The sequence below is a fragment of the Lissotriton vulgaris genome, chromosome 9, assembly GCF_964263255.1.
Source record: "Lissotriton vulgaris chromosome 9, aLisVul1.2, whole genome shotgun sequence".
Classification (NCBI taxonomy): domain Eukaryota; kingdom Metazoa; phylum Chordata; class Amphibia; order Caudata; family Salamandridae; genus Lissotriton; species Lissotriton vulgaris.
Genome location: NC_141697.1, coordinates 7601751 through 7619802, shown reverse-complemented (window position 1 = coordinate 7619802; position 18052 = coordinate 7601751). Strand labels below are relative to the sequence as shown.

Sequence of the window (18052 nt, the reverse complement as noted above, 5' to 3'; positions counted from 1 at the left end):
TGGTTTAGCTAGAAAAGCATATTGAGGAATCCATTGTCTGCAATACGAGGTGAGGCCTATAAAGGCCCGTACTTCCTTTTGTGTCTGGGGTCGTGGCATATTTACAATTAACTGAATGCGATCGGGAGTGAGCTGTCTCCCCACTTTGGACAGCAAGTGACCCAAGTACACAACTTGCTGAACACAGAATTGTAGCTTCGAAGGAGACACCTTGTGTCCCTTGTCTGCCAGAAAATGTAAAACTGTCAATGATGCTTGTTCACATTCGGGCTCACTTCGTGCAGTGATCAGTAGATCATCGACGTATTGCAGTAAAGCGGTGTTAACTGGCATTTGAATACAATCTAGTTGTCTTTTCAGTGCTTGACTATAGATGCTGGGGCTTTCTGTGAATCCTTGAGGTGCGCGGGAAAATTTGAAACTTCGTCCATTTAGACTGAATCCGAAGAGATATTGGCTCTCCGGATCAATAGGTACACTGAAGAAAGCGTTCTTGAGATCTATTACAGTAAAGAACGCTGCTTCTGAATCAATAGCAGTCAATAGGGAAGAGATATCGGGGACCACAGGGTACTGTGGTACAATGCATTTGTTCAATTCTCGAAGATCAATCACCAGCCGATATACTGGCGGTGCATTGGGGTCTGTACGTTTAAGAATCGGAATGATGGGTGAATTACAGATATTGGAGTCGGTCTCTACAACCACTCCCTGGGCAATAAGCTCTTCAATGATTTTCAGTAAAGCCACTACAGCATCGGGTGGTAACTTGTATTGTCTGATTCTGGGTAGAACAACACCTGTCTTGAGTGTAACACGATATGGAGTGATATGCATACAACCTACGTCAGCCGGGCCTTTTGCCCATAGGTGATCTGGTAAATTTTTCAATCTGACATCCAAATCTCGTAAAACATAATGACCCTTGAAATCCCGTAGAAAGAGTCTAACTCCCTCCGGGGAACAGCATATTATAGCTCCTAGAGCCTTCAGTGTTTTAATTCCTAACAGATTTTCTGGACATGAGTTCGTAAGTAACAAATCTGTGACTCGTGATAATGGACCCACAGCCAACGGTACTGGTTCCGATACTTCATTTACAATAGGCTGTCCTGAAAAACCAAGGGAAACATTCTGTGAGCCTGAGAGGGGTGCCCCTGGGACTTCATTATGGCTGATGGTGGTGCGGCTTGCCCCTGTGTCAATTAAAAACTTTCTGTCTTTTCCCAATACGTGACTATGTACATAAGGACCTTCTTGATCTACAGGAATTTCAATAAGAGGCAAACCACCTTCCCTCTCTAGGCTGTTTCATGTATATCGGGGGTAATCTGGATATGCAGATTGGGCATATTGGTACATCTGTTGCGAAACTTGCTGAGTCGCGGCAATGGGCTGTTGTTGTGGTACTGCTACTGTCTGCGCTGTGTGGGGTGGAGCATGCATAGGCTGTATATTCTGTATTGGCTGTATATTTTGTGGGGTCTGCTGCTGGACCTGGTCTTGTCTAGGCGGATGCGGTCTTTCTTTAGTTTTACCTGTTGAGATGTTATGTTTCAGGACTGGGCATTCGTGTACGTAATGCCCTGGCTGTTTACAGTAATTACATGTCCCCTTAACGGGAGCTGTAGTATGACTTGTCTGGGTCCCACCTTTTCTTTGCCCGTCGGCTGGGACCGTCTGAGCTACTAACATTTTCATTTTCGTGTCTTTCATACGCTTCTGTTCCTGATCTTGTTCTTCCCTAATTCTGTTCTGATGATATTGTAACATTTGTAACATCTGGGATGGCGTATTTGCCTGCCAAGTACTTTCAACCTTGTACACTCTATTTTTAACTAATGGTAGGGAATTCTCGACTAATTTTGATACGAAAAGGTGTGGGTATGACTCGCTACTTGGTTGTAGGCCACTATTTATAATGAAACATTTCTCGAATCTTGAATAGAAGTCACTAGTATCTTCATCTTGTTTCTGTTTACAGGACGAGATGGCGTCCCAATCTTCCTTTCTAGTTGTCAATAATCTTGGCAAAACCTGTACTATTAATCCGGGCAATGCTTTAGTCTTGTCCCCAAGGCCTACTCCGGGGATTCGTTTGCTTTCTTCGTCTTCTATTTCTGCCCATGCAATCTTTGTCTCTCCTACCTCCCATTCCTTTTCCTTTAGTTTCTCGTAAATGCCCGTGGGCAACAGTACTTTTAACATTTTCATAATATCATCATACGTGTAATCCCCCATGAGTAACATGTCTTTAAGCTCTCTGTGAAAACCTGCCGGATCTTTATCGTGACACGGAACTAGTTTCTTCATTTCTAACAGTTCTAACTTAGTCAGTGGTGTGTGTACATATACACGTTTCAAGGCATGGTCCGCACCCATAACTGGGTGTACTTCTCGTAAGGGGTTCTGACTCTCAATGCCACTCAGGCATTGCATGTGATACGTTTTTCTTTCTGGAGGCGGGGCGGGAACATATTCAGAGCTTATGAAAGTGTTATATCTATGTCGTTGTTCTAGAATTATCTGTATTAACTTGGTACTGAAACCTCTCCATCTATCCATGAGTAGTGCTTCTAATGTTTCGTGTAAGGGACCTGGATCGGAATGGTTGTTTCTGAACTTGATGAGGAGGTGCTGAATCATGTATACGCCTGCTAATTTCTGTTCCTCTGGGGAAAGGTTCAAGAATGTCTGCGCTAACGTGTCATCATTATATATGTCTGGGTTTTCGGCCCATAACACGGCTGATCGGGCTAGTTCCTGTTCATCCATAGAATTGAGTACATGGTACCCCATTCGGTCTCGAAGCCTTTTATCGGTTTCCTGGAACTGATGTTCAGAGGAAGTCGGGTTTGTTAAAGCAGAGAGAAAAACTCTCTTGTTTTCCGGACGGATGCCCTTCCTAAGGTAGTTTCCCTTACCTACATACGCTATAGTATCTGTAGACCTTCCTGGTTCTGCAAGTTCTTCTTCCTCCTCGGAGGAAGCTTTTTCATTCCCTTTCTGATGTGCCGTTATCACTGCCCTTCTAATTTTCTGGTACATACTGGCTATGCAAGCCCCCCTGTCATGTTTTCCTTCGGCTATATTTTGACCCCACTTTGTTAGTGCATCTAATTCACTTTGATCTGTCTCAGGCCTGTCTCGTTCTCTTATTAAACAATTTATGAAAAATCGTAATATCTGTGCTTGAATGTCAACTTTCTGTTTATCCATAGCATCCTTGATACTGTCAGGGTCTTTCCCTGTTTGAACAAACTCATATATTCTATCGAGACGCTCCTTCATTCCTACATAACATAGCAAGATATCAGTGGCAGATCTTAACCGTAGTGATGCTAATATCATTAGATCGTTTCTTCCGGGTACTGGATCATATCTGCAAACGGAAATGTTTTCTTTAAATGCGTCAAGTCGGGGTGACTGGAACGTGAGAGGACTCTGCGTGTCCCTGAAATTGAATCTGCGTGTTAATGGCGGGGTCCGGAGACCCGCAGTCGCACCTCCTGAAGCGGATGCTTGGGCATTATCTCCCTGCGGAGTCTGTACCTGAACTTGAATTTGTCGTTTGGTGGGATCAGGTAGGACTTGTTTCGGTAGGTCAGTTTTGGGTGCGGGAAGTGGCGGAGCTGGCGGAACATGATCTGGGGGCGTAGTGCCACCCCCGTCCCTGTCAGTGGGCAGGGCACGAACAGGCAGATTGGCGTAAGCTGGTGCTACATCCTCTAGGTAAGAATTTAGGAAAATGTCTTTAGTAGTCTTATGCATTACTTTAGTTGGAACTAATGGTGGCGGTAAGTTTTTCGGTATTTCTGATAGGGCCTCAGGTGTACCTTCGGCCGTGAGATACATTCCGTTTACAAGATTGTTTCGGGCACGGTCTATTTGTTCTGTTTTTACTCGGATTCCTTCAATAACTAGTTCATTTTCTTGGGCTTTTTCTGATTCCTTAAGTCTGTCCTCTCTACGGAGTGCTTTCTCAGCACGCTTATGTGATTCCTTACGCCAGAATTCTATGGCGTCTTTCTGGGATTGTCTAGCTTTCTTTTTCCATAATGCCTCTTCTACCTTCATGATGCACTCGGCATCCCATGTTCCGGTAACAGGCCATCTGTGTCTTTCGTCTAGGTGCTTGGTGTAATCGGCCCATAAATCTAGATACAATATGGCATCTATGCCATGTTTATGGTACATAAAGTTACCTGGAGTGTCCCTAGGGGGAATAGGAATTTCTTCCTCCAGTATCCCTTTCCTAGTTCCTATCTGTTTTAACTTGTTAAAAAACGGCATCTTGTTTACTTATTACTGAATACTCGATCCTTACTACTTAATACTAGTTACAGCTGGTTGATACAAGAAACACAATAATGCACATTAAACGGTCACATTCATACCACGACATTAATCACATGAAAACATTTGAGACATAGATGACTACCCCCTATACTGGATGTACTGCTCAACAGTACAGATACACTGGTGTAACAGTGCAGAAATTCGGAATACTAGATATACTGCTAAACAGTACAGATACACTGCCTAAAAACAGTGCAGACCGGACTTGTGTACCCAAACCCGTCTAGATACGACCCAGCAATGGTACTCACCGGGAAGCACGGAAACAGAAGGCCTCGGAAAACTCGACTGGACTCGACTCGGTACTTCGGAAAACTTCGGAAAATTTCGGAAAACTTCGGAAAACTTCGGAAAACTGGTGGGCCTCTTGACACCTCGGACCTTGCTTCTTTCGGCTAGGCTCTGGTCGGGATCCTCCGCACTCCTCACCGCCTCGTCTGGGCACTGATCGCAGTCTTCGTCACCTCCTTGAGTCAGAGGGAGATGCAGGAAATCCTGCCGGTACGCGTAGGTTCCGTCTAACTGACGGCAGGGGACAGAGCTTGCAACGCACCAACCGGCGCGTGAGGTGGGGGAGGGGTCCCTGTTCGGGCGCCAAAATGACGTAAATAATTAATTTACTCTCTTAATTTCTATGCAGGTAAGTACTTATCAATAATAACTCAGATCGGATGAAAAAAGACAGAGTCCGTGGTGTTAGAGATTCTAAGGGTTTTATTCCTCATAAAGGAATGGTCGTGACCAGGATATCATGTTCTGACCACCACAGGGGTGTCAGAAGGGATAGAGCAAACTTTATTGACATTACATAGCTTATATACTTAATTCACATCATAAGTAATGGTGCAAGAGGCGTAACAGCTGAGAGAAGACAAGATAACAGTATGCACGTGTTACTAGTACGTAATCAAGAGGCGTGAACTAGGCGTGGACTGGAAGTGTGTGCTAGAAACGTCACTGATAGGTGACGCAAGTGGGTGGCACCTAAGGGTGGTGCTAACAGAATTGTTGCAATGTCAGCAGAAATCGGAAGCTTGGATGCGTGCGCAGCTGCATGACGTGTGATTGACGGGGTGCAGGGGACTTGACATTTACACTGACGGAAAGAGACAGAAGTCTGGCATGTCAGATCAACTTGTACTTTTATCGTATCTGATATCTGATGTTTAGGAACCATACTATCTGGGCGGAAAGGTCTCTAGGGCAGAAGCTATTCTATGCTAACTGTGGATGCGTGTATAAGCGCCTAAGTGTCTACATGAGAAGCGTGGGGGAGACGAGGCCTTCCATGGAAGCATGGTAACAGAGGCTATGAATTACTTGCACTGAGACAGGTCGGCCCTTTGGCTCTGCAGCTGGAGAGGATGTTTACTGGAGCTAGTAGGCAGGAATGCATTCTCGAGGAGCGGAACAGATAACTCGAAGGTTATAGTCAGTCTTGGCAGAAAGCAGGCTGAGCTGAGCGCGAGGGGCCGCGCTGAGAGTAAGTCAGAGTTCACGGGTACAGAAGCAGCCTGGGCTTGAGGCTGTCATAGTCAGAAGCCAAAAAAAGAGGCTCGATGGCAGAAATTCAGGGCCTACTCTGTCAGAGCAGGAAAACATGTAAAGTACACTACAAAAAGACAGTGGCATAGCATACTTAAGAACGGACTATATAATCCATTCAGGGTGGATCTGAAAGAGGACAAGTTAACGTTGGACGCAAATGTATTTGCGTCTTCATAGCTGGCACAGGAGGGAAGTTACATGCACTTTGAGCTGGTACATGGAGTCGGTGGGGTACGCGCTAGGGAACATAACATGACCAAAAATTTATATTTCCTCACTAGCGCTCTCCTCACTCTCTCCCTTTATCTCGCCAGCTCTCTTCTCACTTTCTCTCTATCTATCTCTCTCTTTATGTTTTCTCAGTGCTCTCCTCACTCTCTTCCTTTATCTCGCCAGCTCTCTCTCTCTCTCTCTCTCTCTCTCTCTCTCTCTCTCTCTCTCTCTCTCTCTCTCTCTCTCTCTCTCTCTCTCTCTCTCTCTCTCTCTCTCTCTCTCTCTCTCTCTCTCTATGTCTCTCTCTGTCTCTCTCTCTCTCTCTCTCTCTCTCTCTTTATGTTTTCTCAGTGCTCTCCTCACTCTCTTCCTTTATCTCGCCAGCTCTCCTCTCTCTCTCTCTCTCTCTCTCTCTCTCTCTCTCTCTCTCTCTCTCTCTCTCTCTCTCTCTCTCTCTCTCTCTCTCTCTCTCTCTCTCTCTCTCTCTCTCTCTCTCTTTATGTCTTCTCAGTGCTCTCCTCACTCTCTTCCTTTATCTCGCCAGCTCTCCTCTCTCTCTCTCTCTCTCTCTCTCTCTCTCTCTCTCTCTTTATGTCTTCTCAGTGCTCTCCTCACTCTCTTCCTTTATCTCGCCAGCTCTCCTCTCTCTCTCTCTCTCTCTCTCTCTCTCTCTCTCTTTATGTCGTCTCAGTGCTCTCCTCACTCACTCACTTTATCTCGCCAGCTCTCCTCTCTCTCTCTCTCTCTCTCACTCTGTCTCTCTTTATTTCCTCTCAGCTCTCTCTCTCTCTCTCTCTCTCTCTCTCTCTCTCTCTCTCTCTCTCTCTGTCTCTCTCTCTCTCTCTCTCTCTCTCTCTCTCTCTCTTTATGTTTTCTCAGTGCTCTCCTCACTCTCTTCCTTTATCTCGCCAGCTCTCCTCTCTCTCTCTCTCTCTCTCTCTCTCTCTCTCTCTCTCTCTCTCTCTCTCTCTCTCTCTGTCTCTCTCTCTCTCTCTCTCTCTCTCTCTCTCTCTTTATGTCTTCTCAGTGCTCTCCTCACTCTCTTCCTTTATCTCGCCAGCTCTCCTCTCTCTCTCTCTCTCTCTCTCTCTCTCTCTCTCTCTCTTTATGTCTTCTCAGTGCTCTCCTCACTCTCTTCCTTTATCTCGCCAGCTCTCCTCTCTCTCTCTCTCTCTCTCTCTCTCTCTCTCTCTTTATGTCGTCTCAGTGCTCTCCTCACTCACTCACTTTATCTCGCCAGCTCTCTCTCTCTCTCTCTCTCTCTCTCACTCTGTCTCTCTTTATTTCCTCTCAGCTCTCTCCTCACTCTCTCTCTCTCTTTATGTCTTCTCAGCGCTCTCCTCACTCTTCACCTTTATCCCCCCATCTCTATTTCTCCTAACTCCTTCTCTGTCTCTCCCCAGGTTGGAGGCCACGTCGATCCATCCTGTTCTGTAGCTGGGGTGCAGAAGAGTATAATCTCATTGGCTCATCAGAGTGGGTTGAGGTAGGTGTGTTATATCATATTGCATTATTTATATAACACTTACTACTCCAATGTGGGCCACTGTATCTCTTGCCTTCGTGAATAGTACCCTAAGCTGTGTAGGGTGTGTGTTTAGGTGGATGTTGCTTTTGTTTCGATCCTATGTGGGAAAGTTTTTCCATGTTGTGTGTGATGACCACCGAGGTGCAGTTATTGTGTTACGGGACACAGCGCATAACAGTGTTTTGGACGAGGAAGAGTGAGACACAGACGAGCCGTTTAATGGTTTTCATTTTTCCGGTAGCTGTGAACAGCTCTGCAGGTCCCTTCATGGCCTTTCGGATGATATCATCTGTTTAGTTGGTTACTGCACTGGGTTGTCCAATCTGAGAACTGTGAGTAGTTGTGGTCGTGAGCTGGAATGTTTGAAGTGAGAGAAGCATCCCATATTGGAATGTCTTTGTGAGACGTATAGAAGCTCTCATATTCTATACATATTTGGAACCTGCAATCATGGACTATCTTAAAGTCTTTCAAATGCCCAGTGGCGTGTGACAGATCTCTTTGGTTAGGGCTTGTTTTTTGGCTGTACCGTGCTGGTGATGGACAACCTGCATAGCATGTATGTGTTATGTGAATTTCATCGGTACAACTTGTAATTAGGTGCTGATCGCTTTGTATTATGGTTTCAGTTGTATTCTGAGCCGTTACTGTTCTATATGTAGGGACATAACTATATATTGCCACGGTGAACCACAGGGCAGCCCTTTTTGGCTTACACGCAGGATGGAAGCAGTTTTCTGGTTGAGTTCTTTGCACTCAGTTGTTTGCAAGCTGAGGATTGTGCTTAAGAGTGCTACTGTTTTCGGTGCTGTGTCGCCGGGACATGGGTGTTGCAGTTATGGAAGTTGCCATGATTTCAACTGACTTCAGAAGTGTATATGGTCCTGAGTGCTTCCAGTGCTGGCTGGTAGTGAGTTCCAGAGCTTGGTGGCTTGAACAGACTTTATGTTTTCATTGTCTAGAAGGCACTGTTTGTGACGTTGTCAGTATGTGGTATAAAGGATAGGTCTGAATCCATGGTTACTCCTAGGTTTCTAACGTCTCTTGGTATGGGAGGGGCTTAAAGGTCCTTAGGTCATAAAGGCAGTGAGCTGTTACTTTTGCCGTTGTGCGCGGGTCATAACCTCTATGTTTGCGTGCGGTATTGAGCCTTTGATGGGTTTCCATCATCCGTGCATTTATGTCATGAAGGCAGTCTTTGGGTTTTGAATTTTAGATCTCTTCGGCGCTATCCATTAAAAACATTATTTGGGTGTCGTCTGCGTAGCACCAGGTGCGGTTGTGTGATTTAATCAGATTTGGTACAGGGTTAAGCAGATGTTGAATGATATGATGGACCCCTGAGGACTCTGCTCTGTTGTGTGTGAGGCGGTGATGTGAAGGAGGGTTGGTAGACTACACTTTCCCAGTCTGTGATCTTTTTAACAGACTCCTGGATAGTTGAGCGTTTGCAGTAGTGTCTGGTGGGAGACCGTTTCAAATGCAGGTGATCAATCCAGACATTGCAAGGCGGCATCTCCCTTTTTGTTCACTGTGAGGTTTAGATCATCCCTTGTGGATATGATCGCTGATTCTGTGCTTGGTCTGAAGCCGGTCTATGGGTCTGACATGAAGCCATCGTTTTCTATATGGTTGGAGATTTAGTGTCATGTCCTTTGGGATAGTCGTGTCATGTATACCCCATTGTCCCATCTACACCTCGATAATGGTTGTGAACAGGGGACCTTTAACCTAGTCGCTGGCCCCTGTCTCTTCGACACCAGGCTCGTAGTATACTATCATAATCACTGTACCTGACGTACATAAACAAGTCCTCAGGCACGGCAGAATTATTCTGTGTAAAGGTCCTCCCTTTTTTTTCATCCTTGGCCCACAGCCAGCTGTGCATGATCACACTTGTTTAGAAAAGCATCGGTGATCGTTTTCAAAACCTTTATGATTGTTTTCAAAACATATCGATTCTAGAAGAAACCCTGGAGTGAGCACTCGAGTATACAAGACCCTCGTTCCCCGCTGCAAATTAAAGAAAATTCCTTCCAAGCTGACACGGGTCCTTCATGCTGAATCTTCAATACGCAGCGGTCCGACATCCCCTGCGGGGTGTCCTCCTCGGTGCAGAGATAGGGCCCTTTATTCTCTACTATCTAACATCAAGTGAGGGGTTCGTTCTTCAGTAAGGAATTCTTGGATATATATATACCACCCATGCACAGAATGAGCGAAATATATCTCTAAAGGTTTTTGGTGGTGCCGACTCTGAAAATGATTCTGATGATTGGACTGCAATGACAATTTTGAGGACATCTTTATGTGGCAATGTGTTGAAAGCATGCATTGATGAATGATTGTTGGTGTCTCTCCCTGTGGTTGCTAGATTATGTGTTGTGTTGGTGTTGACTGCCTTTCCATCAGGTAATGTTCAATCTTTTTTTTTCTTTAGATCAATTCACTGGAGGTTTTGTCACACAAGTCCTGTGGTTGTGGTGTTTCTGTGTTTTGGCACTCTGGATTGTGGAATTCTGTTATAATTTTACAAAGCTCTTTAGTAGGACACTCTTCTTTAGTTACTTGCATGGACTATTGTTGCCTGTTTGTAGTTCTGATGGCTCGTTTTTAGGATCAGTTATAGTTCCTGTTTGAAATTCGGTTGTTGGTTGACTAAGGTCTGAGCCCTAGGCAAGCAAAAACCAAAATCCTAGTCGAGGTAGGAGGCTAAATTAACCCTGCGCTCACCTCCTGGTAGCCTGGTCCAGAGCAGTCAAGCTAAACTTAGAGGCAATGTGTAAAGTATGTGCCACACTACAAACAGTTACACTGTGAGAACACCACACAAAAAGATTTCACATCAAGTTAGAAGAATATATTTCTAATTTCATAAATAAAACAAGATCAAAATGACAAAAATTCAATAAGTGGGGGGCGTGGCTGGCGGCCGAACATGGCGGCAGCATAGAGGACTAGCTCCGGCAGGGAAGCGGCCTCTCCATCTATCCGTATGATAATCCGTGGCTGAATCTTACCTCAGACGGCGGCACCGAACGCCCGAGACCGGGCGGAACCGGCGACAAGTACCCGGACAGAAATCGAGGATTGGATGACGGAGTTATCGTCGAGTGCTGATCCGGCCGAAGTATAGGCCCACCTCCGGGAACTCTAGTGGCGACTGAGGCCGACCGGAAGTGCAGCCTGTTCAGCTACCGCAGACAGGAAGTGATCGGTGCTGGAGGTCCACCCCGAGTGACGGCCAGCGGGCGAGTTCCCTGCCCAGGGACAGACTGTTTGCCATAACCGACGGAGGTTAATAGGGGGGGGTGCCCAAGGATTTTCAAGATAACCATCAGAATATTGTCTTGCCATCTGCCCCGTGAGGATCCTCGGGGCCTCTCCCTCATTGCAGCGAAAGCCCCTCTTCGCACTAATCTGAGGGCCGCGCTGTGACGGTGGTTCCTTCTGGTACCCCATTGTGCCGGCGAACTGTATTTTCTCCGTGACCGAACTATGGCCGGGAAAGGTGTTAAAGGCGGTACAACCCAGACTCGTATCGACCGATTCACGAACGACAGAACCGCTTCCCCCCCGGCGGATGGGAAACATTCCTCCGTAAAACCAGGCGAGCCTGCCGGGACGAAGAAGGCGCCGTTGGAAGATGTTATGAAGGCTCTCTCGCAGGTCCAAACGACGGTGGGCTCCATCTCGACCGAAATCACCCTTATCCGAGCGGATCTCCACAAGATGGCCGAAAAAGTAGGCTCACTGGAACTGGTCACAAAATCGCTAGTAGAGGATGTTTCGGAACTGCAGACGGCCATGGAAGCGGTCATGGCGGAAAACAAGCTCCTGAAGGATAAGCTTGACGACCAGGAGGGCCGTTCCAGGCGGAACAATGTACGCATTCTTGGCGTTCCGGAGTCTGAGGGCACGAGAGCGATGGATTTGTATGTGGAGGACCTCATTAAAACCCACCTTCAACCTAAAGGTCTGTCGGCCTTCTTTTCAGTTGAGCGGGCACACAGAGTTCCAGGGGGTCAACCTAAGCCAGGGGCCTCGCCTAGGCCGATCCTAGCAAGACTGTTTAACTACCGCGACCGGGATGTCATCCTTCAGGCGGAGCGAGTCTCACCGCCGGTGAAAATCCACAACTCAACGGTGGCGTTCTTTCCGGATTATACGGCGGAGGTGGCCAGGCGGCGGAAGACCTTCCTGGATGTTAAAAAGGAACTTAGGAAGCGAGAACTCCCTTACTCCATGATTTTTCCGGCCAGGCTCCGGGTGGTGGCGGAGAACAGGACCTGGTTTTTCGACGACCCTGGAACTGCACGAGACTGGCTGGACGGCTGGCGTCCTGCCTCCCACTCTCGCCGTCCTGGACGGACTAAGAATGGCTCACATCAACCTGACCGAGACGACGCTGGAGAAGCCGGTACGAACAGTGGCAGAAGCTCGCCAGTAAGAGACAATGATGACCTGAATCAGGAGGTGGACTCATGAACACTCGGCATGTACGGGACATTGATGTTTGGGACTGCGGCTGGAACCGCCAAGGACACTGGGCCGAGGGCCTCCGTGGAGGGTATGAGGGGTCGCTAATTCCGGAGTATTCCTCACCCCCAACGAGCAAGTAACTGTGTGTTTTCTTTGGGATGGGTCTAAGCACTCTGCTAAATTGGGGTGGCGGGCAGTTTGGAGTCCGTGTAGCAGGGAAGCAGGGTGGGTGGGGGTAATGGGAACGGGGGGGTTTCGTTGGTTTGCTTGTTTGAATTGTTTGGCTCTATTCATCATTTTAAAATTGCTAATAGTCACACATGACCGTATTCCTTACACCGGGTGTACCACCTCTGATCCTCTAGCACTGCGAAGGCACCAACATGCGAATAGTTGCACAGGGCAGAGAAATTCTTCAGCCACTATGGCTCTGTCCTACCCCATGGAACACCACCTTACACACGCGTTTACACAATGGCGGACCTCCCACGACCTAATAACGTAACACCTGACACTGGGGTGGGGTCTGTGCCACCGTTGCAGATAATGTCGTGGAATGTTCGGGGGTTGGGGGATAAAGTGAAGAGGGGACTGGTCTTGCAATGTATTAGGCGACTGAACTGTGACATCGCCCTGCTTCAGGAAACACACTTAGTGGGGGCGGCCACCAAAGCTCTGGATAGGAGAGGGTTTCGCATGGTAGTACATTCGGACTTCACTTCAGGGTCCCGGGGGAAGGGTGTTTGGGTGAAAAAAACGTTGCGTTTTATACATCACTCCACAAAAACAGACAAACATGGCCGCTTCGCGGCAGTGTGTGGGCAATGGGAAGGTGTGCCCATTAATGTGGTGTCTGCGTACATCCCACCAGCGCTACATTCATCGGCATTTCCGGACCTGGGCAAATTTCTTTTGGAACTTCCGGAAGGGGACCTGCTGTGGGCGTAGACTTCAATGCACTGGCCAATACTGACATGGATAGATTCCCGGTTCGCTCCCTCCCCGCTGGCCCAACGAAATTCAGGGACTTCTTGGAGGCACAGGGTCTGGTTGATATTTGGAGACAGCTCCACCCTACTGATCGCCACTATTCCTACTATTCATCCACTCATGATTGCCTGTCTCGCATTGACTACTTTTTCACACTGGGAGGTGGCAGACTCACATTTGCTGACGTGCAGATTACGCCCCAGGGTATATCAGACCATTCCCCCTTGACCGCTACACTGTCCTGCACAACCATGGCTCGCAAACGGCTTTATCCCATTTACCCCGGTTATCTTAAAATCCCTCCAGTTCGAAAATCCCTTAAAACCACCACCAAGCATTACTTCCAGGAGAATTCCGGCTCGGTGTCCTCCCCGACGATACTATGGGTGGCGTATACGGCAGTGTTGAGGGGTCAGACGATCGCGGCTATCACCGATCATAAACGTAAGCAAAAACAGGAATTGGTAGAGCTGGAACTGCAGTTAGAACAGGCTAACGTAGCTCATATGAAAGTACCGTCGGACGACACACGGTACGCATTGTCTCTCTGCCAGCAAAGGCATGACGACTTTCTCCGTCGACGGGTGTTAGAACATATAGAGTCGACTGCGAGCAGGGTTTATGATGTGGGCGATAAGGCCAACAAACTACTGGCCTGGTTAGACAAGAAACGGGACGGTGGCAGGCACATTTTACAATTGCGGGACCGAGAGGGGACGTGTCACACACACCCTCCCGAAATTGTTGACCTCTTAGCAGACCACTTCCAGGGGGTGTATACACCAGAAGTGGTGGTCACGGCAGAGGCGGCGGAGCTAGCTCTCCAGGGTGTGGAAGTAGAGACGCTGTCGCCGGAGGCGGTGACTGAGCTGGAAGCGGACCTCACGGTGGAGGAGCTCCGTATGGCGATAGGTGCGCTGCGTACAGGTAGAGCGTTGGGCCCCAACGGGATACCAATCGAATGGTTTCAAACGATGTCGGATGCACTGGGCCCACCACTGTTGGCCATGTTTGAGAACTGCCATGAGACCGGAACGCTGCCTTTAGACCAGCACTTGGCGACGATAGTAGCTATCCCAAAACCTGACAGACCTCCTGAGGACTGTACGTGGGTTCGACTTCTCTACACAGACCCAGTAGCCCACGTGGCGGCCAATGGCCACATCTCACGAGTGATTCCTCTGGCGCGTGGGACTCGTCAGGGCTGCCCCCTATCCCCGTTACTGTTCGCGCTGGTCCTTGAACCACTCGCGATTGTTATTAGAAAGACGCCACTACTGAAAGGTATTAAATGGACGGAGGCCAGGGAAGACAGAGTATCATTGTATGCCGATGATATGTTGGTTTACTTATCTGCCCCCGAATCGAGTGTTCCGATATTACTGGCACTTTGCGATAAACATGGCTCAGCCTCCGGCTATACTATTAACTGGACGAAGTCAGTCCTTTATGTCCTGAAGGGCCCTATGCCAGTCCTCCCTGAACACTGTCCTCTAGTGTTGACCGATGTCTCCTTTAAATACTTGGGCATCCATGTCACCAACGACACAGCCGTGTTCTACGACCGGAACCTGGCACCCCCCCTCCTTCGTCTGAAGGCAGACGCACGACACTGGTCGTCCCTGCCACTCACGCTCTTGGGGCGTGCTGCCCTGTTTAAAATGATGGCACTTCCGCGCCTCCTGTATGTTCTGGAAAATACCCCAGATGTAATTCCGCCCTCCTATTTCCATAAAGTCACCGCAGTTGTCACTACCCTGCTATGGGGTGAGCGTCCTCCGAGAATTGCTCACCTCAAACTCAACCGTGGTTGGTACGATGGGGGAATAGCGCTACCAAATGTACAACTTTACTACTAGGCATCTCAACTCAAGGTACTTAACCAATGGCTCCACGCACCACACGATGACCCGGCATATCTGGCTGATAGGGCCCAACTGGGGACGCAAAGTCTGTTAGCCCCTTTATATAACCCACGTCTCCTCAAAGGACTGATTGGCCCTACTAGACATACAGTTACCTTATGGTACAAGGCGCTTACTCGGCTGAAATGGAAGGGGGTCATCACGAAACTTACCCCGCTTTGGGACACCAAAAAACTGGGCTGCCTTAGGTCCAGTAAGGGATTCACCCAGTGGGATAATATAGGCATTTCAACGGTGGGGGATCTTTGAACGTCCTCAGGGGTGATTCCCTTTGTGCAACTACAACAGCAGTATGCCCTAGGCCCCACTGAAACATACAGATACATCCAAATCAGGCACGCTCTGCTGGCGATGTTAGAACCAGGGACCACCGTCCCGGAATCCTCACCCCTGGAAGACCGGCTTCTTACGGACTTTTTACAGGCACGGGCCACCTCACTCACATATCGCAAACTGCTAAATAATCTCCCAGACCCCCTGCAGAAACTGCGAGAAAAGTGGGAGGGTGAGTTAGGAGCAACTGATGAGACGGATTGGAATGCTGCTATGGCGTCTCCAAGGGAGGCAGGGGTATCGGCTAGGTTCCGGCTCATACAGTTAAAAGTACTGCACAGAGTATATTACACGAGGACCACCCTACATAGAATACATAGGGCTGACACCCCTCACTGTCTCAGGGGATGCGGGGAGGACGGCACGTTATTACATACGTTGTGGGATTGCCCTCTCATTGTCAGATATTGGCAACAGGTCATGCGCACAATATCCCAGGCCCTTGATACCTCCCTTACGCCGGAGCCGCGCCTCTGTCTCTTGAATATATGGGAGGGCACTGACCTTAACCTTAGACAACAGCAGTGGGTCACAATTGGTACACTGGTGGCTAAGCGCGATGTGGCGCAAAGATGGGGGGTGGCGGAAGTACCTACTTTGGCGTTGTGGTGCAAGACCATGGACAAATTGATGCTAACTGAAAGAACTGTATATAAACTGAGAGCGAACCCAAAGAAATGGAACAAGGTATGGGAGGCGTGAATAGATATAGAGGGGACCTGTGTGAACCGCTGCAGGAGGATGATGACGAAGATTCGGACGATGAGGAGGAAATGATTGATTAACTTGAAGGATGCTCTGGGGTGGGATCGGAACTGTAACCTTGTTGATGGGGATTTCATTTCACATACTGCTTGGGGGGGGAGGGGTATTTACCTGGGTGATTGGGATCGACATGCTTTATTGATAGCCTTTTTTCTTGTTGCTTTGTGACTATTCAATACAAATGAGCCATTAAGTTTGGTTTGGTTTCTCTTTTACAAAAATGAAAAAAAATGGACTTGAAAACGTAAGATTTCATGGCTCCGAACACTACATCCTGATGACCTACCGTATCATCTTCAACATTCGCTGCCGGACCGGAGGGTTGTCGGCTGAATAGCTGTGTATAAGTACAAAATGTTGTCTTACCTTACGACATGCTTACTGCCTAAATATACTGCTGTTACTTGGATGATAACTGTCAATAAAAATCTTACACCAAAAAAAAACAAAAAAAAAAAAAATTCAATAAGCAGAACTTGAAATATTGAATTTTAAAGTTTATAGTAAAGAATTGCACCTAGAAGCACAAAGCGCAATTGGGGATACCGGTCACGCTAAACCGGGTCAAAGTCAAACGTTAAGGCTGACTGCAATGGAGTGCAGGCCCACTACAGGGACTCTGTTAAACCATCTGAACCAATGTACTTTTATCCTGGTTGTGGGGCGATGCGTTGGATCCGCGTAAAAAATGTATCGCGCAGCAGAGACAATGGTCAGTTACAAGATGCGACAAGACTGCGGTGTGAGATCCTGATGTGTTGAGAATCCTGTTGATGGGGCATGCAATACAAAGGCTGGCGTTGAGCATGAGAGACGCATTGGAAAGGAAGCGTTGGTTCTGATGGGCAGTGAAGCTGTGATGTGGAGGTTCGCCGTCATCATTGTCGAGACTGCTTTGACGAGGGTTGCAAGGCGCTTACTCCAGGATATGTGTTGCGCAGTGGCAGTTCTGAAGGCGATGCTTCGGTCCCAAGATGCGGGATGCAGTGGCAATGCGAGTCTATGCGGCGGGTCCAATCCACGCAACAGTGGTGTTGTGTTGGTTCTGCTCAATGATGCGCCACTCAGCGGAGGAGAGGCGTTGGTTCTTCTCGGGGATGCGTCGCACAGAAGAGGATGCTTCGGTTCTGCTGGAGAAACACCTTAGGCCCACTTCCAAGGACGGCTCCTCTGCTAAGGCGGAGGAGCTTCACCCCATTGCTTCCGGCAGTGGAAATAAAGAAAAAATAAAATGATATTAACGCGTTATTAATATTATTATATTTGTTCCTGCTGGGGCGTCTTTGCGGGGTGGGGTGGGGTCGGGTTCTCTACTCTCAGAGCAGGGGGGAGGAGTGGTGGGCACTCTATAAGTGTGCAGTGACTGTTCGAACGGCCCTCTCGGGCCGGTCAAACAGGCATACGAGCTTTGCATGCTCTCCACCCAGGCTGCATTACAGTCTGGGTGAATAACACGCATAGGCTCCCATTTCCTGGGTGAGCGCCAAACCACGGCACTCAGACCAATCACAATGCTGCATTGCAGCATTGTGATTGGCTTCCAGAGCCTAAAAGCCGTGGTGCTTCCTGTTCCCGAGCAGAGGGACGACGAGGGACAACTAGGAGGGACGTGACGAGGAGATATGTTTTATTTTTTCTCTCCTTCATCCTCTTGCCCACCCCCACACTGGGTGGAATCCTTCCTTCAGAGCTGCTGTAGGGCCCTCTCGTCTCTTTCCTCTCAAGCCCTCTCCTCACTAGCGTCTGGAGCCTTCTCCTTTCTTTTCCTTCACTGCCCCCTCTCTCTCCTCACTTCTCCCTGGAGGCGGAGAGATAGTAGGTAGGTGATCTAGCGTATAGAGGCTACGTGCTATAAAAAGGCCTGCCGTATTTCATTGCACTCTGCCTGCCTTCCACACACATTTCTTGA

The 18052-nt window shown here is 48.2% G+C and overlaps 1 protein-coding gene across 1 annotated transcript in view; it reads left to right on the top strand.

Annotated features, from left to right (window-relative positions):
* The window catches only part of LOC147689523 (glutamate carboxypeptidase 2-like), a 583351-nt gene that overhangs the window by 315053 nt on the left and 250246 nt on the right, over nt 1–18052 (top strand). The window contains exon 10 of the mRNA XM_086936912.1: nt 7524–7606. Coding sequence (XP_086793038.1) covers nt 7524–7606 — 83 coding nt within the window. The remainder of the gene's footprint in view (nt 1–7523; nt 7607–18052) is intronic.